Source organism: Poecilia reticulata, linkage group LG19, assembly GCF_000633615.1.
Source record: "Poecilia reticulata strain Guanapo linkage group LG19, Guppy_female_1.0+MT, whole genome shotgun sequence".
NCBI classification, from domain to species: Eukaryota; Metazoa; Chordata; class Actinopteri; order Cyprinodontiformes; family Poeciliidae; genus Poecilia; species Poecilia reticulata.
This window is the reverse complement of record NC_024349.1, coordinates 16359676-16383969: the sequence shown is the minus strand read 5'-3', so window position 1 is coordinate 16383969 and position 24294 is coordinate 16359676. Positions and strand designations below refer to the sequence as shown.

The window sequence follows — 24294 nt, the reverse complement described above, 5'->3', positions numbered from 1 at the left end:
TAAAAAGTAAATGCTTCTTACTAGTAATTGCTGATTTGAAGTGATCATTTTATTGATCTAATGTCTACCTTATGGAAGTTATTTTAGTGTTGTTCCAGTCTTTAAGTGCAGTTTTAAGCTTCCACTAAAGTTTAACAGCTGACCTTAAAATGAAACATTTTCCTGATATTCTATTATACTAAAAAAAAAGCAATAACTTAAAAAACAAAACAGTAAGTCTGTGCCTGAACCTAAAGACACTTCATGTAGCCGATTATAAGCCAAAATGAATAAGATCGTTAATATAGCATTAAATAGAAACATTATGTGAAATTATTGGTTTAACTTTAATTTATCTTAAGCTCATACATATTTTCTAAAGAGCTTTTTCCTCATGAAATGTGTGTATATACTTTAAATACCAATTCAAGCTGTCATGTTCACAACCACTAGAGGGCAGCAAAGAATTGGTTTGATTTCTGACAAAACAAAACAAAACAAAAAAAAAACTAAAAATAGTCCTGACAGCACGAGCCCACAGCCTGGTTTAACCTAAAAGAAACGTTTTATTCTAACAGTGTAGTGACACTTTTTACAATAAGAAAATAAAAATATACAGAAGAAGAAAGAAAAGAAATTAGCAAACGCACTGTTGCTGTAAAATTTAGTGAGATTTTTTTTTTCTCTCTCTTGGTAGAAATGTAAACAGAATGTGACCAAATCATCACGGAAGACTACGGGGGAGACAAGCTGCAGCAGCGTCTCAGCTTCAAAGAGCAGAGCTTGGGGTCACATTTCAAAGCTTAAATGTTGCAGATGGCGTATCACAGAAGGCCCCTCAAAGGAAAAACTGTCCCTTTTGCTTATTCTGATTGTCTACCAAGCCAAAAAGTTAAACGAGCTAAATACTTAAACAAAAAATAAATAAATAAATAAATAAATAAAAATAAGAACATACGGGGATTTGTGTGGTGTACTGTAACAACAAAAGTTATAAACTCTGAAAGTGCATAGTTTAGTCATGTTTACACAACACTAGAGAACGTCTAAAGCACATCAGACAACTAGAGCAATAGCCAAGTTTACAATACTTTTGGACATTTTGTAATATATCTACATTTAAAAACACCTTATAATGTTTTTTTTTGTTACAATGGAATATTTTTTTGTATTTTATGTTTTGAATAAAAATTATTTACAGCAGTACTTTACTCACAGTGCCTAACATTTCTACACAGAGGCAAATGTTTGCCGTAACAGTAAGACATTTGAAACTCAGTTAAGACTTACACAAGTGACCTTTTCACTTAAATGTTAGGACAGACATGAGAACAGATCCTTTAAAAACACAGATAAATACATAAAATTTAAGATTTGGGCTTAGTAAGGCAAAAGGTCTGGAAAACCATTTATTGAGATCACTTTTTGAAAAATTATAAGAAAGTTTGTCCTTTTCATTTGAAGAAAAAAATAATAAAATAAAGGGAAGCTAAAGACTTTTGCTCAGATCTCAATTTTAGTGTTTCTAATATTTACATATATTTCTCTGTGGCTGTAAGTTTTAGCCGATGCATTCTTTTAACTTTAGAGTCAGAATTTGACTAAGCCAACCATCGACTGCATGTTTTGCATAAAAGGTTTCATAACTCTAAAAAAGATCAAGTTTTATAGRCAAAGTCTGCAGCTGAGAGTATTTACAAATGTACAACAGATACTAAAGTATCCTCATAAAAGTATTGCTCACACTGAATAGGTTTAAATKAATAGCAGTTTAAACACTGTGTAAACATAGTTAGCGTCAAAATTACAGTGTCTAAACCTTTATCCTGCCATAAGTTCAACTGCTTTTTTAGATAAGTACAGATCAAACAATAGCAATACAGCATTTTATAAGACAGATGCACATGTCTGAAGAATTYATGAAAACATTTTTCTTTTTAGTTTAAGATGACTGTAATAAGTTCAACATGTAAAGAATTTAAATAGTGCATACTTTTTTTTTCTTGCATACTAATTTACAAATATWCAAAATAATATGAGATTTTTCTGGTAGATTCGGATGATCAGACGCTTGTAAAATTGAAAATTCCAATTTGAAACAATGTAATTGTCACCTTCATTCTGAACAGGAAAAATATGAATCTGTCAACTATTGGACATTTGCAATTCTCACACTGAAGTTGTCTTGTGCTGTTTTAAGGCAAGAGTATGAACCTTAATAGTTGCAGAATATAAACTTAGAAAGTCTGAGGTTTCTAAAAGTTGAAAGTGGTGGGAAGAGACATTAAGATTTSGGGGACCCAACTATTTCTGGGTATACAAGTATTGCAAAGAAGATAGATAAGTAGGGGCATAAAAAATGCAAAGCAGCCTTAATAATGATTTAATCATTTCATCCATTTATGACTGCAGTTTTAAACTTTCTATAAAAGCATGGTTTTAACAATCTTTAACAAAAATAACCTCAATACCTTAAACTTGGTGTCTGACCATGGRGCACAATCTTGGTCATTTAGACAACAGCTTTGTAAAATTTAAAATGATCTAGTATAATTTAAACGTGAGATTTATGGTCCAGACTRGCATCACTCTACGGAGATAAGTCTAAAAATATTTGAAGTCTAAAGGTAATGATATATTTAATAAAAYTGTTGATTTCTTTTAGAAGTTTGGAACATAATTTTGAATGACTATTTTTTTTCCTTCACTGATTGTCACAAGAAACTTCAGTTGTGTTTCTAACCTGAATAAGTCAGGTTTCCAATAAACAGGAACCAGCATTTAAGTAGTAGGTAGCAGGAAGGTCTAAACTGTAATAAGTATTTATAAAGTKGGAAATTTGTGAACATTTGTGTCAATACTGTTGCTTTGTTCATAGATATAAAATAGAGGGGAAACACCTACTTCATCAGTTTGTCATACAAGCGGCTCTTTTAGATTTGCTTGTAAGGTTAAGGGATGATGGTTGGGGGCAGAATGCAATAACTCCTCACTGGTTATTTCAGCAGGAACCACAAACATATTCTGCATAGGAGGCTCCTGAAGACATTGGGCCCTTTCGCAGTCTGTATTAAAAGGTTCTTGGCTTGTCAGAGTTTCTAAAGCCTCAAACTCCATTTCATCAGCAAGGTCTATATTAGTTCCATAGAGAACTCCCAGTCTTCGTGCAAGGAGCCCCTCTCTTTCAGGTGGATCATCATCGTTGTAATTTCTACCAATCCTCTTCAATCTGTGCATGAAAGCAGCGTGGCGTACGCAGCGCTTCAGAAGATGATTACGATAAGCTCGTTGAAGGACCACAGCAGCTTGTTGCTCTTCCTTGTGGCRTACCGTTGTGGTAATTGGTGCAAAGGAGTCTTTTGTGGGGTTGCTAAGAATGAACTTAGCCTCGATGCTATCCCGCATTGCTGCCATCTCCACTGTGTCTCCCAGTACCATCTGTGTAACAGCCATCAAAACATCCAAGCAGTGGATCCTATCCCCAATTACCAGGGGCAGATCCATTCCGATCAGACGAAGCCGATTGGGTTTGGCGACCCTGAGAGGCTCCTGCAAAGTGTCGCAAAAATCTGAAAGTCGACTGTACTCGATAAACATTGTTCCGTCCAAGTCAAACTTCTCCCAGGTTTCGTTGAACATCTCAAAGTCWTCCTCGCAAAGTGGGTCACCGCTCTCTTCTTGAGCCACATTGAAGTTCTCCAGGATGATGGCAATGTACATGTTGACCACCACTAAGAACGAAATGATGATGTAGCTGCAGAAGAACATCATACCCATCCCCGGGTTTCCGCAGTTACCCTTCACATCTGTGCCTGGGTTCTCAAATTCAGGGTCACAGTCTGGAGGGTCCCTGTTCAGCATTGGAAGTAGAAGCCCATCCCAACCAGCAGATGTTGTAATCTGAAACAAGCAGATAATGCTACCACCAAAGGTCTCRAAGTTAAAAATGTCATCAATTCCGGCTTCTTTCTTGACRTAAGCAAAATTTGACATGGCAAATATGGAAAAGATGAACATGATCAGGAAAAGCAGGAGACCAATGTTGAACAGGGCAGGAAGGGACATCATCAGGGCAAAGAGAAGTGTCCGAATGCCCTTCGCTCCTTTAATAAGGCGCAGAATCCTGCCAATTCTGGCTAGACGGATCACTCTGAAGAGAGTCGGGGATACAAAATACTTCTCAATTATGTCTGAGAGCATTGTACCTGAAATCAGAAAAAACAATATGCAATATATTAGTACATGTTTTTTGGGKKTTTTTTTTAAGTAAAACAATGGTAAGACMTTGTACCCACCAGCTATTGACAAGATGACCACAATGAAATCAAAAACGTTCCATCCGTTGGTGAAGAAGTACTGCCGCAACGCGAAGAGCTTCAATACACACTCTCCGGTGAAGACAACAATGAAGGCCACGTTTAATTTAAAGAGAAAATCCTCTTTTGCTGGGCTTTGGTCATCTGTTTCCACCATCATGGTCACCATATTGAGGCAGATTAGAACCATAATGAAGATGTCAAAAAACTGCTGGCTGATGAAATCGAACACAATGCCCTGGACCGGGTTCTGTCAGAGACACAGAGAAAGTCAGTGAACTTTTCCAAACCATGTAATGAAAATGTCGTTCTTTGTATACTAAGCTCCTCTGTCATAAATCAAGCATTTTAGGACAAAAATTCATAAAGAACTTCTATAAACATCTCGATATCAGTTCACGCAATCTTCAAACTAAGCTTTTAATAATCTCAAACAGTGTTTTTTTGAGATCACTTTTTACTCACGAAATGAGAGCAATTTTAAAACTGCGTTGTCCTGGGAGCTGCTGTTATTTCCTAATATAACACAGTGACACCAACTGGCCTTATTGGGGTCTTACATCGCCCTTCAGGAAAAAAAAAACTGTCGTGATTGTTTGCGGTGGTGAGAATGAACGCAGAGACCCAGGTAGTGATGAAGATGATGATGAATTTAATGATGAAAGTGGCTCAAAACAGTCCAGATCAGGCAGCATGGCAGAGACAAAAAGCACACAGCTAAATACTGGTAGCAACTGACACAAAAACTGAACATGGAGCAAAGTAGCTTCAGGACTATACAGTTCGACTGATAACTACTGACGACAACCGACAAGCTACATACAACAAGGATCTGACAACAGACAAAGACAACAGGTGGACTTWAATACACTGAGAGKGTGATCAGGGAATGAGACACACCTGGGAAACAATTAGGGAGCAGACAGAGGGGAACAGGATCACAATAAACAAAAAAACCCCAAAACAAACACAGAAAACTCAAATCCTAACAAAAACCCTTTTGTGATCAATGTATTAGAATTTATTTCAACAGTTGTTTCCTGCCGACCATTAAAAAGAGGTGGACTCCATGATTTTTATAAAYTGCAAGATTAGTAACTCACCGTTGGTCGTGGAATTGGCTTTTGTGGCTTCTTGGAACCGAGTTTCTTCATGGCCTCATAGTATTTTTTCTGTTCATCAGTCATAAAAATGTCTTGGTCTCCAAAGTGCAYACATAAGACAAGACAAGAATTATTTGATTGCTTAAAGAGCCAAATTGCTTTTAATCTCAAGAAAACCATAAAATAAATTACGTTAGGGTTTTTAAAAAGCTGTTTTCTTGAAAGTACTTATCTTTGTCTTTTGTTGGTTGAAATTGTCAATAACGACACCGATGAAGAGGTTTAGGGTGAAGAAGGAACCAAAGATGATGAAGATCACAAAATATATGTACATGTAGATATTGATTTCATAGGATGGTTGCTCCTCAACCTAAATTGAAAAAAACARAAAATATTTGCCTGAAACACATTTTTGGTGACATTTAGTCCCATTGTAATGACCATCTCAGTACGCTCATATTTATTGAAAATACAACTAAAGGGTGAATTATTTGAATCAGCCAGTTATCCAATTAATTTAAACAAGGACAGAGTGATTAAAATTGATATATTTATGAAAAATAATTTAWTTTACATATGACTGCAAAAAAATCTAGTATTCTATGAGATACTATTTCCACTAAAGTCTATAGAATACTATCAAATGAAGATCTTCCGAAAACCAAAATTAAGGGGCAAAATGTTCGAGGTTAAACATTTTATCCCGCTACTTATGGATACTTTTTTTTATCATATTTGAAGATTCCATTTTCAAAAGCTTACAGTGGAAGCAACTGAAAAACATCAAATCTGAGGTGCACTTCCCATGTAAACAAAAAAAAACTGAAAATGAATACCTCTCTTGAGTCCACAGCAGCATACATTATGTCCATCCAACCTTTAAAAGTTGCCTGTAATCATTAAGAATATTCTCAAAATATTGGCCTCCAAATGAAAAGAAAATATCAACTAAGTATCTCAGCATACAAGGAATCCTCACCACTTGAAGCAGAGAGAGATAGCCTGTCCCAACATTGTCATAGTTGATTTTGACGTTAATCCAGCGAGCCTCCTGTGTGGCTTCTTCAAGGGCCAAGCACTCGGTTCGATTGTTGACCTCAGTCATAGGGAATAGCTCCTCTGTGGTGGTGTTGATGCAACGGTAGAACTTCCCCGCAAACAAATTGACGCCCATGATGCTGAAGATAAGCCAGAAAATCAGGCACACCAGCAGGACATTGAAGATGGAGGGAATCGCTCCAACAAGAGCATTCACCACCACCTGCCCAAAAGAAAGAAACCCTATTTCAATTATCTAAAAATATATATGGTTAAGAAAAAAAAACATGTTTTGTTGATAAGATCAAGAAAGAAAAAAAAATATTTTAAATTGTTTCAAACTGACTTAAAATGACTTACTTCTACAATAGCAGACAGCCATGTTGTGAGTATGGAATCAACAAGCGAAAAGGGGCAGCCAATCAGTGCGGTCAATATAAAGTTATTTTTTTAGACATGCAAATAGCTGAAATAGTACTGTTCAGACTCCAAAGGAAATGTACGTACCCTCATGCCTTCAAATCTCGATAGCGCTCGAAGAGGCCTCAGTGCTCTGAGGGTTCTCAGCGACTTGATCGGACCAAGATCGGAGTAGCCCATCCAATTTGCAACTAAGCTAATCAAGGAAATCTGCCAGAAAATAACAACATTTCCTATTCAGGGGTTAGCATGGACTTYAGCTAATGTAAGACATGTTCTGTTGCATATTGTGCAGGCSATCTTTTGGAACTTCACAGCTACACTTACATCCACAATGAAAAAGTCCAACCAACACCATGCGCTGGTAAAGTAGGTCTTAAAGCCATACGCAACCCATTTCAGAAGCATCTCAATGACAAAAATGTAGGTGAAAACCTTGTCTGCAAACTCAAGAATTATTTTGATGGTCCGTCGCCTTTCTATGTATATATCTTCAAAGGCCTGCAAAAAAAGGAGGGGAAAAAAGTCAAATGTTTAAGAAAYGATTCTGAATTAGTTGGAGTAATGACTGGCCTCACCAGAGCCCCACTGCTAAGGAGGATCATGAAAATGATGAAGGTTTCAAACCAGTCGTGTTCTACTATGGTGAAGCAAGTTTTTCTAAGATTCCACCATTTTTTGCCTTTGCCACTGGTGGTATCCACCGTCAAACATGGCCATTTGGTCACACAGTCTGCGAAAAAAGAGATTGCATAAAATCTACACTGGAAATAATACACTTTAGCACTTTTGAAGGCAATGCATAACAGTGAGGGTCCATTTTAAATATGTTTTTGTTCACACCATCAGTGAAGCAGGCCTCTGGTTCTTCAGGTTCCGGTTCCTCTTCTTCCTTCTTTTCGGGTTCAGGCTCAGGAGGACGATAATCAGCTGTGCTGCAGACTGAAGAATCCCCGTCATCATACTCATTCGTTGTAAAAAAAGAAATATAAGCATAAAATTAGTATCGGCTCTGGGCTTCTGCTGAAAACACCAGTGAAAGGTGCTTCTCATAAAGACTTACTCACTTTTACTTTTTCTGGGATACTACTTTCATCTTCAAGGTTTTCCTGGAATATTTTTTAAAAATATATACATATTTTTATGCTTGTGTAAGGGGTAATTTATCAGTTAGTGMGACTATAATGTGTTTGGGAATTGCATCACCAGCACAATATCCAGTGCTGGTGGACTGATGGCAGGCCGGCAGTTTATTTATTTTTTTGCTAGCCATCTTATTGAGTTACCTAATAAGTATTAGGTAGATATGTAATTAGCTAATTTCTTGTGAGACAGATCTTCACTTCTTTTCTTTTACCGTGTTTTGTTCATCATCTCTCCGCAGTGCTCTCTCTGGAAGTTTGTCATCTTCTTCATCAACATCCTSCTCACCATCATCTTCATCGTCATCATCACTCAGACTATCACAATCTGATTCTCCCTCAGCGATTGGGACTTTCAGATTGAGCTCTCCATCCACCGTGAATCCAGAGGGTTGGCTTTGCACAGGGCCATCTGAAATCCCATCTGYTACTTTAAGAGTCAGACAGGCGTCCAAATGGTTCATTTCGATTTCCCCGGCTTTAGGCTTTCCATCGTCCGCCGTGTCCTTATCTGGCTCCTTGGGCTTTTTACCAAGTATTTGCTGGATTCGCTGYATGAGAAAGGCCTTTAACCAATCGATGCCTCGTGTGATCCTCCCAATAGCAATCTGCAGATTGTTCATCTCGCCATCGTCATCCCCTGCCGATAGGTTGTCTCCGCTGAATGAGCTGAGCAGCAGCGCCAAGAAGAGGTTCAATACCTGCGTAAAAAGATTGACGGGCTTAATRCTATAAATTGTACTTTAAATATTTCAGATGTGAAAAGCATGAAAATGAATATGATTTGGAGCTAATTAATTAGTTTTCATACAAGTCCCTGCTGCTATGCAAGTCCCTTTGAAGTGTCTGAAGCAAATAGGAAACATGTCACATTAATAAACATTATGTTGACAGCCTGCTATTGCAGATGCAGCTATCTTTAGATTCTTAAGTCTGGTGATCAATTTCTCACTTCCCGTTTGCCAGGCTTGGCGGGTTATCATGGTTACATCGACTAGTTGATCTCTCTCATTCTGGAAAAAGAGCTGTGAATCAGTAAAGACAGCTGCCGGATAAACAGAGCTACACAAAGGCAGAACCAACAATGAAGGAGTARAAAAGAACAGGCTACGATTCGAAGGACATACAAGTGAAGCACAAACTGATTTTCAAACTCGCYACACGCTGTTTTAGATACAAACACAAGAATCAGACAATCTCAAGGCAACAACTTCAAGGGGGGAGGGGGGGAACGGGAGGCGTAAATTTGGCCACTGCGTGGTTTAACAGTGCCAGAAGGTTTGTCTGAGTATTTCAAATGTCAGAGACGAACAGGAAGAGTGGTTCCAGATGACAGAAATTCAAATAACAGTTAACGCTGTTGGTTGTGTTACGTTGGTGTGAGGGACTTGTTTTTGGGCCYGCTTTCAGCATTGTTTAAACACCAAAGAGCTGTACACATCTTCTGATTGCTACTTTCAGCAGGACAATGCACCACGTTGCATCGYCTCAAACCAGATTGTGTCAGCTTGGATCAAGCTGTTGTTGAATCAATGTAATAAAGATAAGGCAGTTCTGAAGACCCAAAGGTAGTCAAAACCAGTACTAGCAGGGTGTAGTAGARCGACCAATGAGTAAGACGTTTGYAAGAAATACTGCAGAAATATGATGAAATTATTTCAATTTGATCCACTAATTTGGCTCTTTTAAAGGCATCAAATTGGCTCCTTTTCCTGCTCATGGGGGAGCATAATTTATCTCTGCATCAGTTACTATCAACTCTCCTATCAAATGACTTTCACTGTGCACCCAGTAAGTSTCTTTGCTACMTGAGCTTTGCTTGCTCAGCTGTCTGTGTTTCTTCCTGAAGCAGTATAGCTGGCTTACAAGAATCAGCTCTTAGCACATATGCAGAGTCAAAACTACTGTTKGCTGGTTTCACGTGATTTGATCCACATAGGAAACCTGCACTTACCAACGTTATTTGCCTTAATTTCAACGTGCATTTTTGTATTAAATCACCAGCTTTGCGAGATCGTAGGATATAAGCAAACTGCATGTAGCGTGACGTAGTTCACGCAATATTTCAATTAGGGTTTAATGATGAGTCATTTCCTTTATATTTCTATGAATAACCTGACAGGAAACCGTTTTGGCTCTTGCAATTAAATATGATCCTGAAATGATGTCTGTCAGTGATCCTCCATCAGGCCTTCTTCCTTAAAGCAAATATAAAAGGTCAAGGCTAGTATTTTTATGCTGTCGACATTCACAATACCTCTCAATGAATTACAAAGAACTTTTTTTTTTTCTTTCCATAAGTTAAATTTGAATTTGAGCGGCTGTTGGCTTTCAACATGTTAAAATATGCAATTCATTCTATTGCTTTAACATTTATAACTTAAAAAATATTTTATCATATAAGGATTTTTTAGATACAAACTGTGTGTGTGTCCTGGCTGTCTGAGGGGTTAACTATACTCCACAAAGACAAGCTGTTCGCAAAATCTTGATTCTGACAGCAATCGATTAGACAACCACATTAGGAAATGGATAAACTAATTTGATTAAACATTGTCTTATCCAATGAAAGAGTCAAATTGAAGGGTGACCCACACTTATAGTCTTCTAAAATAGCTGATTGATATTTTGTCCAAACTCGCCATCACTGCAGCACAAAAAGCAATTATTCCACTTGCAAATCTGCATATTTTAAACTTAAAATCCGACCTTTAAAAACTCACCACAAGATTTCCAATGACCATGACCATCATGAAGACGATTAAGCACATCGCGGGCCCAGCCACYTCCATGCAGTCCCACATCGTCTCGATCCACTCGCCGCACAGGATGCGAAAAACGATGAGGAAGGAGTGGAAGAAGTCGTTCATGTGCCACCGTGGCAGCTCACAGTCTGCGGAGATCTTGCACACACAGTCCTTGTAGTTCTTTCCAAAGAGTTGCATGCCCACTACGGCAAAAATGAAGACAATGATGGCCAGCACCAAGGTCAGGTTCCCCAGAGCGCCYACCGAGTTACCGATGATCTTAATGAGCATGTTGAGTGTGGGCCAAGACTTTGCCAGTTTGAAGACACGAAGCTAGACACAGAAGACACAAAAGAGAGATAAAGACGAGCCACGAAGAAAAACAGAGAAACTTTCATTTGAGGGGTGCTGAATAGTTATGAACAGTTAACATTGTATCCACAGTAAACAGCAGTCAGTGACATCTCAGTTTGAACATTTAGAGAAAAGTTATCAGCATTGATTTAAAAAAATGCCAMGCCAAATATGGTAAACKGACTGAAGTTAAACAACGCTGCTAACTCTGTGATAGCTTCTAAAGGTGATGAACCAAGACAATCAGAATTATTATCTCTCTCTTACTAACTACTTTTCTTTTGTCTATTATACAGATACCCTCTTCTCTCCTCAGCATAAAACATGTTMTCTTAGCTTTTGTGAAATGAGTTGAAACTAATCTGGTTCCAAAGGAGTGAACAGCAGATGTYGACCAAAATTAAGATGCCTTTCACCATCTGAGGGCTGATTTGGTCCAACATTAAAAGCAGTCAGATCAACATGACAGTTCTGAAACCGTCTGCTTAACTCTAATTTTTGCTTCTAGTTTTCCCTTCTTGGATTTAAATAGCTTATGAAAGTCCAAATTAGGCTAATTTTATATATTTTCTCTCAACATCCGAGACTGCAACAGATTMTTAATCAAGAAATAGCATGTTGCTAAAGACCACCAAATGTTTGCTTCGARGTTCTTAATTTTTCCTGTCTGGTTTTTACTCAATCAGCAGCAAATAAACAATGATTGATTAGTGCTAGATGTGATTTTCAGAGATGTCAACTCATAGATATTCAACACAATCTGACTTGAAAAAAACACAGCAATAATTTCCGATCATCATTGTTTCTTACCAAACGGAATGACCTTAGGACTGACAGACCCTGGACATTTGCCAGACCCAACTCCACCAGGCTGAGAGTTACAATAATGCTGTCGAAAATGTTCCATCCAACTTGGAAATAGTAATAGGGATCCATGGCGATAAGCTTGAAAAACATTTCAGCTGCAAAGATCCCAGTGAAAACCTAGAAAGCATAAACGAAACTCAAAAGGTCTGAGATCTTGGCACGTTTCCCTGCTAGATTAAAATGTGATAAATATACATACCAGATTTCCTACTGAGAGCATGTTGTCAAACTCCGGGGTCATGGGGTAGTGCTCCATTGCCATAAAAAGGGTGTTGAGCACAATGCATATGGTAATAGTAAGGTCAGCGAAGGGATCCATGACCACAAAGTGCACCCACTTTTTAAAAACAATCCAGGTGGGGGAGCAATCCCACTTCAAGAACATGTCTGCAAATTTGTACCAGCAAGGTGGGCAGGGTCTCTGAGCCTCCTCCAACTCTAGACAAACACAAACAAGAGAAGAAGACATATTGCACTTCGACAATCTTCAACACGGTTATGGTGCTCATCTTCCGTATATCTGTTGCAACATCCTTTGTGTGACAGCTACATTCATGTCACTGCTGTTTCACTTTGTTTACTAGGCTAAAATAGCCCAAGCTTAACACCACAAGGGCACGACACCAAATGTTGACAAGGATTTGCACTGGATACAGCGTGATTAGCCTCACCGTGGGAAGCCAATGACAATGCTAATGTTCTCTTTAAATAAAATTCTGGTCAGACTTAATAATCGATTGAAAAGTTAAGTTAGTTAGTTGGCAGTGGTTCTGACACTGATGGATATTACTGGTGTGACACTAATTTCATCTGGACACTACTAATGTGACTCTAGATGGTCTTAGGATGTAAAGTTAAATGTAATGTTGCACAGGTAAAAACAGTAGTTGTCATGGATGACTCTTAAGGCTGTTTTACTAGTCATTAAGTCCTTGTTAGTAGATTTAATTTTTAACCTGTTTCAGTCAGCTTTGGTTATGATTGCAAATGTCTGGGACTGTTATTTTGTGGGTCAGCTCCGAGGTTAGAAGAAATCCCTGTCTACGACATCAAATGTTGTCTTCCACTGAAGGAACTTCAAATACTCCCACAGACTTGCAACAAAGTCTCTGACTAATCTCACTCAGATTATTGATAGAAATGAAGTATTCTATTTAGGAATTGTGTGTTTACWGTTGTTGGAGACATTTTAGCRCTGTACCTTCCATGGCTACTGCAGACAGCACTGTCACAGCACTAGCAGATCTCTTTTTCAAGCCAGGTTCTTCCAGGTGAAGTGTGCTGTGCACCGAGCCCAGTGACTTCTCTTTGACTTCATAATCTACGGCAGACTATGGGATGTGTTTAGAAATTCTTTGAATGATGTGAAACCAGCGATATTTCCGCAGACCACAATATGTCTTCTCCTTTTATGGGGAAAACRCAAGACCAACCAACCTCCTCCATAGTGGGCGCCCGAATCATCAAGCGAGGAACAACTCTTCCGTTGCAGTCATTCACAGCCTCAACCTGCTTGAGACCAGGTCCATTATCTTCCATCTCAGATAATGTGTGTWGACTCGCAGACTTCTTACTGGTCAGGGTGACTCGGCTTCCATGAAACTGTGCCTGCCAATTAAAACATTGCAAAGTTGACTGAAAATATGCTATTTAAATATATCCGTCCTATTGAGAATAAAAAGAACTATGCTTGTGTGAAGATAGAATAAAAACAAAGACCAGCCAGTGTTTTTCTTGTCATGAGCTTYTGGACTACGGTTTTGTGTTTTGCTTTATTTCGGTGTTTGTATTTGGCTCCTTTGTTCTCTGTGTTCTGTCTAATCCATTTCCTAAGTTTAACGTTATATATTCTTGCCTTACTTTGCAAGTAAAAAAAAAAACAAGCTGGGAGACTTTAAATGAACTATTATTATTATTATTATTATTATTAATCATCTTGTGACGTTTGTCTCATTAATCAAGAAAAATTACGCCATGTTTGAAATCTTGAATGAGATCAAATAGAGTCCAAAAGAAATTTAGAAACAGTTTACTGAAAAAAAATGTAATTGTATTGATCTACATTTAATTTAAGAAGAAAGGTCTTTATAAGAGTTTATAATTTATGCCTTGGATGAATATGACTTGCTGTAGTTACCTGCTCTTGATTTTTTAGTTGTTCTAAAAGCYGCTGGAATTCCTCCTCTTTTTCGATGGCCTCCAGTTGAGTTGCTTGATTCTGTTCGTAATAAGCCATGGCTACCACAGCCAGGATGAGGTTGATGAGGTAGAAGGAGCCCAGGAAGATGATCACCACGAAGAACAGCATGTATGTCCTCCCAGCTGCCCGCAGAGTCTTTACAAGAGAAAAGAAGCTGCAAGAACTTAGGACAATTTTCTCACTTATAAATGTAATCACCCAAACARACAAATCACAAAGAAACACARAAGAAATTAAGTTCCAACCAGCTGGAAAAGATTCTCCCAGAAGTCCTGTGTCATGAGTCTGAACAGAGCAAGGAAGGCCCATCCAAAGGAGTCATAACTGGTGTAGCCAAAGTTCGGGTTCCTTCCAGCCTTCATRCATGTGTATCCTTCTGGGCACTTTCTATCAACAGGGGGAAAAAGTTAACTAACAACTATTGGCACCGTTCTTGAAGCACTTTAAATCACTTTAATCAAAGATTAAGTTTATTCTGTAAAATATGCTTAATTTTCGAAACAGACAGCAAGCAGCTAAATTACATTAGGAATGTTTTGTTGTGTAAAACATACCCAGCATCAGAGCTGTTGCCACAAATTAGAGCATCTATGCTGCCTTCTGTGAAATACTGATTTTCTGCAAGCAAAGAAGATAAYGATGTTAACTCTCCTGTGAAGAAATATTGCCATGGAATATTGACTGAGGCAAAAASGGATACGTACCCGGATTTTCGATGTATTCGGTAAAATCAAAAGAACTGTTGGAGTACATAGACTCATTTACAGCCATGGTGGCGTTGAAAACTTCGTTCATCAGAATGGGCCATCGCACGCATTTKTGACGCAGGTTTCCCATGAAAAGCTGGAGGCCGACGAGGGCAAAGACTGCGAGGGCAAAGACGGTCAGGACCATGACGTCCCCCATTTTCTTCACCGACTGCATCAAAGCTCCCACAATGGTCTTCAGGCCTATGAGACAGTCACTGGACATTAACCAACTAGAATAAAGCAACTGAAAAAACAAGCCTTTGTTGTGACATAAAKAACTTTTAAATACAAGTTAAGAATGAAGGAAGTTACCAGGAATTACGGTAATTGTTTTCAGGGCTCGAAGTACACGAAATGTCCTGAGAGCCGACACATTGCCAAGGTCAACAAACTCAGTAACGTAGCTAGGAAAGAATGAAAAGAATAACAATTAAACACCTAAATAAAATGACAAAATAACATAACATCTAGTCATGCTTTTGTTATTATGTCACTAATATAAGAAACTCGTGAAATACAACAGAAATCGATACAGTAGACATTTTGGTGTCTGGGTGATTGGTTTGAAAATGACAGTAAGTCACAAAGTAAACAGTTTAAAAAATTTAAGGCATTTATCATTTCATTAGATTTTCTTTTGAAAGCATCAGAGCTTATAATCTCTAATATGGTCTGTTCTTGGATAGTGTTCTTCAGATTTTCTCCATCGCTCCGTTAAAAAGTAGGCAGYTTTTCAAGCCCTTGTGKATAGTCATGGAGTAATGGGGAAAAGGAGTTTTCATGTTAAAGGTTTCTTCTGAACTCGYTTTTTTGTAAAAATTTTTCATCCGACTTTGTTGTCAGACATAGATGACCTGAGTAAATATAAAATACAGTTGTCAAATTATGATTTTATATGTACATATCAACTCTGCAATACCTAAAAAAGCACTTTCCTCTAAACCTAATAACAGATTATGGCACCCTTGATAACTACAGCTTCCATCATGCATTTGCAGGAATGGTCAATGAGTTTTGCACATCAAGGTGGAAGAATTTTGGCCCGTCTTCTTTGCAGACTTGAATTCAGCCATATTGAAGGGCTTTCAAGCACAATCAGCCTGTTAAAGATTCCAAGAATATGTATGAGTGCATGTTCCTGGCATTTGTAACAGGAACTGTTATTGCACATGCTTTCCTCTCAAAAACAAATATTGTTTAATGGATGACATTTCACTTAATTTTTTCTTATTTTGGTATTCGTACATTACACAGTAGGCTGTTATGGTCCGGCACAAGAACAGGAAATAAAAAGGCTTCAGAAAGCCTTCATTACTTCTGYTTAAGATCACTAGAGAAGACTCCAAGAATAAAACTACTTTCAGATACTTACGCCATGCTGATCACCATGAAATCCAGCCAGTTCCATGGATCTCGAAGGAATGTAAAAGAACCAATGCAGAAACCTCTTGACAACACTTTGACTGTAGCTTCAAAGGTATAAATTCCTGTAAAAACATATCTGAAAAAGACAATCTGTCATAAATGACAAAAAACCCAGGCACCAAAATGACAAAAAAAAAAACAAAAAAACAAACAGTAAAATAAAACCACTTACTCCACAGTTTTACTCCATGCTGGTGGGTTGCTCATCGTCATGAACACACAGTTCGACAGAATGGTAATCATGATGAACATGCTAAATAATTTAAGTCAGGATTAAGGAAAGATGCTTAAGAGGCTTACAAATCTTTTGCTTTTATTCATCAAATTGAGTAAAAAAAATAAAAAAAAATAAAAATGTGGACGCTAAATAGACAAAAGGATATGAATGTATGAGAATTTTGATGGATCCTCTCCTGATCACACTAAAGGGGCTGAGAGTGTAACAAGCCGGCTCAGCGTTGAACCTGTAAATCGTGTTTCCTTTGCTGATCACGACAAATGTCTGAAAAACAAAGAGATGTATCCTGAAAACTAATTCCTGACTAAGCAACATTGCAGCAAATCTTTAGCAATGACAAACAAAAACTATTGTAAAAAAAATAACAAAATTGGCAGTGTATGCATACAAAGAGAACTTAAATGTTGGATGAAGGATGCAGTTGTCATTGCAGACATGTAGGATGAGTAACACATGCTGTGACATGTTATTGTCGTGTGATGTAGTGACAGAGTTGAACTAGTTAAGCATTGCATGTGGACAGCTGTTGTGTGGTTCTGCTCAGATGGATTCAGACTGACATTCTGGGCTTTGTAGAAGGAGTCCAGGTCCTCCAGAGGTGTGTTGAGCAACTCTGGAGGAGGGTCTCCATATATTAGGGGTAGGCTCTTTCCAGCTTCCAGATCAGGGTGTGGCCCCACTGGTTCTCCCCCGTCATGGCCGTCTGCTTCTGCTGATTTCCTTTCCTCCGCGAGCCTCTTGATTTCCGCCAGTGATTCCTGGGTGAACGGGCGGAAGACCGCGATGCCTGGGGGAGGGAGCAGGCTCGCCATCTTTGCATCGCGAAGGGAGATAACCACACCGGGTACTCCCTAGATTGAGCTGGATGAAAAATAGAAAGTAAGAACAAAGTGCATTCCTGTCCCATGTGTCTCAAGAAGCATTTAGCCAATGTTCTTCAGTTAAACCCAGATTGAAATTGTATGCTTTTGTGATCCCCCTTCACCGAAAATAATGTGACATTATATTATTGCTGTTTTAAAAAAAAGAAAAAGAAAAAAGAAAACATAATGATGTATTCATCCAATATGCTTGGCATAACTGGTTTAAAACATTTATAAATCGGAACGTTTGATCAGTATGAATGTTACATGTCATGTACACATCACCATCCACACTTATTGAAACTAATGTTATGAAAAACCTGAAAGTAAATGTATCTTCCGTGGTAACAGCAAAATCATTGTCATTATTCCAAAAAATTTTGTTGAACAGCATTAATTCAGTAATGTAAAAGAAAAAATATGCAAAGAAAAGTTGTTGTTTTTTACCACCAAAATGTCATAACTCAGTGTCTTGGAAATTCTTAGWAATCTATGCCTTGGCTCTGTGATRTACCACTCAGGTAAAGAAGATATGTGTTGATTTTCATAAGGAATATAACTAGTCAACTAAGCATGAATATTATTGCACAATATTGTTGTGAAAATTGTTTTGACCCTCACCAAAGTGGTCAGACATTCTGCATCAAGATATTATGGAGAGCAGCACTAATGGAGCCATCAATTACAGCAAGTCATCCAGATTGTGAAACAGCAAAGCAGTCACATTCTTGCACACTACCACCATCATGTTTGACAGTCAGCCTGTTTTTCTTTATCTGAAAGTCTCTGTCAGATGTAACAGGACGCTCACCGTCCAAAATTTTCAACTTTGTCTCATCATCAGTCCACCAAATATTTTCCTATCAGTCTTGGGGCTCATCAAGATATGTGTTTTGTTTTGAGTGTTGCTAGTGAAAATGGGTAACTTTGTATAGCTTTTTTTTTKTTGTTAAGTTGATTTATTGATTATGTAAACAAATTGTCTTTGTTCAACATTAAACTTTGTTCAAAGATTTAAAGCATTTCAGTGTGGCATAAAAAACAAAGGCCGCTAAGTTGCCATAGCAACAATTTYTTCAAAGGCCTATCTATGCGTCTTTATTGGAGGTCCCAATTATAGTGAAGGGTGTTGCAATTATGATAGCATTTCTATTTACCAACAAATAGAACAAATACCCCTTTGTGCGCACTGTTCAGTTCAATGGCTAGGGGTAAAATTTAATCATAACCTGTCAAAAAATGTTAAGAGAAAGTCACACTAATTGCTTTAGAGTACTCCAAATGTTGCATGTGGTTAAATCGTGTTTTCTTATCACAGTTTTGAAGAAAAAAAAAAAAGACACTAACCTATTCAACATGTAAAATCAGATCAAGTCTCCCGGAAAACGCATCATAGACGTGGCACAGATCACTAAAAGTGTGTGAAMAAACTAATCACACACTTTACAAAAATCAGTCAAAAATGACAAGACAAACCCGTGTTCGGCCGAGTGCAGACATGAATGCACTGAAACACTTCTTTGGATCGTGCCACTTGAACACATGCATCCTGTGCAGAGACCGCGCACGCTCACAGAGATACGGTGGCTGCACAGCTGCTCCAGGCAATCAGGACGGAGCATCGTGTTTCAGAAGCCCGATGAGTCTGCTCATTCCTCCCTCGCTCTGCGTCTCACATCCCTCTGATAAACAGGACAGCATGCCAGCTTAGCTTACTGACTCTTCTCTGCTTCCTTCTAGTTTACACGGGACCCTGAACACACCAAGCCTCTGTGCCTCTGTGACACTTGAGGCTATCGTTCAAGTAGAAAAATGATTTTAACCCGACCCCTACTGAAAGCTACCTCTCTTACCCAGCACTCACCTGACTCTGGCACCTGGAGTTCGCCTCTTTTTTTTTTCTTTTTTTTTTGTACCCTGAAATAATCAGCTACAACAGAGATTAGTGTGTCCAAAACCACCTTGCTACCTGTATATTTGTATTCCTTTCCTGGGCCCTTCACATCACTGCTTTTCAAAACTCCCATTCTGGGAGCGGTGGGCCCCACTGCTCCCAACAGTGAGCCAACCTTAAAATACACATCATGAAAGTAGACGTGTTTCTCATTGGCCTTATGGGGAGCATTTCCTGATTACATTACATCAAGATGTAACTGCTGAAGCCATCAAATGTCCATTTTTAAAGATCTCAAAACTGAAATCCTGCCAGTGTCAAAAAATAAATAAAAAAGTCCTATCATTAGACCGTTGCCTTGTCTTGTACAGCGGATGGAAATGAATGTTTTCTTCATAATCTGTCCGAGTCACTCAAAAATCTTAGAAGCAAAATCTATCTTTGCATAATCTGTTTGAGTTACAAAAAAAGTCTGATCCAATCTAATTGCTTTGTTAAATGGTGCATTTATCCTACTTCAGTCAAAACCAACTTCAGGATACTAAAAAAAATTAAATTTTTCTTCCAAATTCAGTCCTAAAAATCTTTCAAGTGTTACTTTTTAACACGCTGCCGTTYGGCTTCTTTTTATTAGACCAGTCTTAGCTTACTGATCTGTTTTACTTCAGATCAGTTCTTCTTAGTGCTTCTAGCTATGTTTACTTCTTGTTTCTAGATACTCTTAGTTACTCTAGTTTAATTATGTTTCTGCAGTCTAATGTTAGATTTATTTCCTAATCCCCAGTGTACTCTCCCTTGCCCCCTGTGCCACTTTTTCCTCTTCCTCCCCTCAGTTTGCCTCCTGTTCTCCCCTCACACCTGCAATCTGTTTGCTCATCAGGCTAGGTCTTTTGTCTACTTGTGTTATTTAGAGTATTAAACTGCTGCTTGTGCCATCACAAAAAACACATCATGACAACTCTGGGATTAAGAATCTCTTTTTAGCAGTGTCAGTGAACCATTAATGTGCATTTGCATAGACCAGTAGAAATCCAGACCAAAGATCCAACATTTAACTGAAAATCCATCACAAAACTTAAAAAAATATATAGTCAAATATTTTAGTCTACAGGTGAGAAAAAAAGTTATATTTATATGCAGGGGGCATATTTTGCACTATAAAATTTAGTTAAGCGGAATTATTTTATTGTACTCTCCGTGGCAAAAAGGGAAAAAGTTCAAAACATAATTGTTTTTCCAAGATAATGTTCATATCTATCTAAATAGTAAAAATGCAATGATTCTGTTTTAAAAATATTGCATTGGGGCACTACTTTTTTTTTTACAATTTAAGATATATTTGTGTTAATTTTCTTTGGCATAACTTGGCATAACCACTTTTTGTCTCTCTTCAGTCTTTACTCCCTGCAAGCTTGGTTTACGCATTATTTCTCTTTTTGTGGAAAATACTTGCAACCTCTGAACTGGTTCATGCTGATGGTCACTCATCCTTCGCCTGGCTCTGCTGGTGCACTTTTTTTTTTCCACTTTACATGTCTGTAAGCCAAACTAGGAATTGCTGGAAAACTGAGAAACCAAGGACTATGGAGGGGGAAAAAAACGTGACTTCAGAAGCCTTCCCTGACAGTAATACATATGTATCATTTTGCACGTTAGCAAAGACCAATATGACCTGTGACATTCTGGCTGAGGATATAGACGGGGTAATGTAGACACTTCTCTGTCACACTAGCCAACCATGGAATGTGAATGCCAATATTCGCCTCCGGAAACAAGCCCAACTAGCTTTTTGGCTTTAATCACAAGCCAGTGTTGGTTCGTAGGGGTGAGATAAGGGTTTCTGGGTCTTAAAGTGGGCTTACCTGACTTACGGCTAACATCCAAAGAACATCTTGTGTGATTCTGTTGCAGATCTTTGGACATTTACAGATCCGAGCATGAATTTGTAGAAACGATGTCTAAACGCTGTTAGTTAACTGATAGATTTGGGCATTAAGGAAACAACATACCCACTTTTTTTTTCTCACATTATTACCACAAACACTGTATTTTTATTGGAACTCAATATTTTGTAGGTTTACCTTTCAGTCTAGTCACATCTTTTAGTCTTTTTAAGTATGTCTGTGCCATCTTTGCACATTTGCTCATTCACACATTCATATACAAAATAGCTCAAGCTTAGAGTACCTGTGAACACTGATTCCAAAGTCTTGCCAATAGATTCCCAGCTGACTGCAGATTCAGACTTTGACTGGGCCATTCTAACATATAAATATCCTTAACTTAAATCATTCAATTGTGACTCTGGCTGTGTGTTTAGGGTTATTGTAAGTTGAACCTTCATTCCAGTCTCAAGACTTCTGTATAGCCTCTAAAAGCTTTTCATCAAGTACTGTTCTCTACTTGCTACCAGTTACAGTCTCTACTCTGACAGGCTTTAGCGTCGCTGCTGGTTTTCTAACACAAGGTCCTTTGTGTTTGTAGCCCAAATGTTTGCTCTATGAATACTTTTATTTTAGATGTAAAATCCTTATCCCAAAATCTCCTACACAATTTCTCCTGTCTCAAACTGACCCATTTGGCCTTTGTACTGACTGGACAGACATTTGAGATTTGGAAGTGATATGGAGAATATCCCGTCCATCTCATGAGGGACCATGGGGAGCTATTAGCTCCAAAAAAAAAAAAAAAAACCCACAAAAAACCGAAAGCAAGCTGCTTGTGTCTAAGTAATAGTAGTCAGATTTGAGCATGTAACTATACATGTAAAGAAATAGGTTTATTTATTAGGAGAGAGTTGCAGTTATGCTTAACCTTACTTCACCTTTTAAATACAGAGTCCCAGCCAAGTAGTCACATGGGCTCACTTGGTGAAAGAAACTCAAAACCAACACGTTCTGCGTCCAAGCACATGTGATGYAAGATGAACAAACACTCTCAGGCAGAAGAAGACAACGGAAATGTGCACATTTACATACACTACCTGGAATAAATGCTTAGGAAAAGCAGGAAAAAAAAACTAAGCTGATATATTTAAGTCAAATCTCAGGAATCAATCCACATCCAGACCCTAAAGATGTTCTCCATCTGGGGTGAAATTTGTATCAGCCCTGCCACTGGGCCTCCAGTAGCCCATCCGGTTATATAAGAGTTTCAGGTTCTCTGTTGACAGGATCAAAAATGAACACCAGCCACGTTCTCCACCATGTCCAAAGATCTGCTCTAACTGTGTGCCTGGAGGCAGGTTGTCTCCAGGCTCCAACATCACTGGTATGGGTAACATGGACTAACGGCAGAGAAATAGTTACTTATGAGCATCCACAGCATCAAGGGATATTGCCAATTTGCCATGAAGACACAGGCTAAAAATAACACTTTGCCTCTGTGGGATAAGGCATTAAAGGGGGGGTGCATAGAAGATTTCAAAGTCTTCCAAATTGTGTTTTAAGGGAAGCTGGTCATTAACTTGCTGGGTGACAGCAAGAACCTGAGCATAACAACCTTTTTTCTACAATATTGTGCAATAAAATGATKATGTTTTTCACTGACAACATGCACATAAAAGCACTGTTAGACTAAACGCTGCAGATGTTGGAAAACAAGCACTCACACTGCCAGAAAAGAGTCCGATTTTTGTTTTGCTCAGCTTATTAAAATTAAAAGTGAAAGACATAATGCCCTTTTAGTGCTTAGCTTTTAAATAAACACTTTTCAGACAGCAAAATAGTATATCCTTTGTGAAAAACTGTAACTTAATGGAGTAAAAATAGCAGCCCAACCATAATTAGAACCAAAAAATTACCCCACCCCCGCCCCTACCCCTTCACTACTCTGTTTTTTTTTTTTTCAGAGAAACTGAAACTTGGTAATATCTGACCAGATTTCTCAAAGTTCAACTCAATTTCCAAGACAAGGACCGTAAATCTGCAACCTGACAAGCAGCGAATTCATGCACTACACCAGCATGAGTGTTGAGTGTTTTTACCTTGCACAAAATATTCCACCAAATCCTCAATCCCTGTGTATCATAAAAGTATCTCCTTAAGCCGCTTGTGAACGTTATTTCCCCCGCCTGTGGCAGCCGTGGCGGGTTACGGGCCAGCTGTTCCTGACGCACTCAGGATTMCCGCGGTGAAACCGGAGGAGCTGCTCCAGGTGGGGTCAGATCAGACCTTTGACAACGTCCCGTTCCCACACAGCTGGTCGCTCAGGAACATGGTTCCCAGAACCGCCGCAAACTCAGATCAAAGGAGGAACGCCGAGGTCTTGCAGAGTGACACTTACTGTACCCCTGACTGCGGAGCACACTCCGTTCACCTGAATGAATGGCTACATCTGATGATGCGCATGATACCCTCTACCGCCTTTGCAGCCTTCAGGTGCACAGTAGACCTCAATTCACAAAGTGAAAATCATCAATGTAGATGTTTTGCACACAGATAGTTAAAGCGTTTGTTCCCCAATAACTGTGATTAACTATGACTTATAGATAATACGTCCTCAACATTTAATTGGRGAAATAAAACAAAAATTGAAGTACAATCGTAAATACCGATTTAACATKTAACCACKAGATGGCAGCAGAATGCTCACAATTGAAGCTTCTGCGTATGCTCACTATACACCATTATGCGAAGTAAGAGTGCTAAAATATAAGAAAAATGTAGTATTTTAAAATGTTATAATTTTTGCCTAAACTTTTTTGACCCATATTTTCTTCGTTCATGATTTAACTATTTTATAGTGCTACTTTGATATTTAAATCGTCATTTTAYTTATTTGTTGCATTTACCAAGCGTGTCAGTTAAACCACCTGCACGCAAAACAAAAAACAAACGAACAAACAAACAAAAACAGAAAAGAATTTAGCTGCAACAGAAAAGACGAGTAAGAGGTCGGAACTGTTCGAAAAAGAGGGAATCCAAAAAATGAGACGCCGTTACTATGGAGACATAGGGC

General features: G+C 38.4%; 1 protein-coding gene across 4 annotated transcripts; it reads right to left on the bottom strand.

Moving 5' to 3' along the window:
- Positions 1 to 521: 521 nt before the first annotated feature.
- Positions 522 to 23704, bottom strand: scn4aa (sodium channel, voltage-gated, type IV, alpha, a). Of its 4 annotated transcripts, none has more exons than XM_008437318.2 (27): positions 23321 to 23697; positions 17139 to 17439; positions 16724 to 16842; positions 16513 to 16602; positions 16288 to 16416; positions 15228 to 15319; positions 14871 to 15116; positions 14721 to 14784; positions 14412 to 14553; positions 14104 to 14301; positions 13404 to 13574; positions 13168 to 13297; positions 12166 to 12404; positions 11910 to 12083; positions 10722 to 11078; positions 8214 to 8699; positions 7924 to 7965; positions 7700 to 7820; positions 7435 to 7589; positions 7184 to 7357; positions 6944 to 7066; positions 6378 to 6659; positions 6235 to 6288; positions 5631 to 5768; positions 5399 to 5503; positions 4275 to 4545; positions 522 to 4184 (listed from the first exon to the last, which is right to left on the bottom strand). In XM_008437318.2, exons 2-27 carry the CDS (start codon positions 17388 to 17390, stop codon positions 2896 to 2898), a joined length of 5643 nt encoding a protein of 1880 aa, XP_008435540.1. In that variant the 5' UTR covers positions 17391 to 17439; positions 23321 to 23697; the 3' UTR covers positions 522 to 2895. The 4 variants fall into 4 exon arrangements, 3 of the variants coding, with proteins under 3 accessions (XP_008435540.1, XP_008435542.1, XP_017157216.1); XR_001775990.1 differs by lacking the exon at positions 522 to 4184 and adding an exon at positions 4761 to 4861 and having other exon boundaries at positions 4457 to 4545; positions 23321 to 23704; XM_008437320.2 differs by lacking the exon at positions 7924 to 7965.
- Between the last annotated feature and the right edge of the window lie 590 nt (positions 23705 to 24294).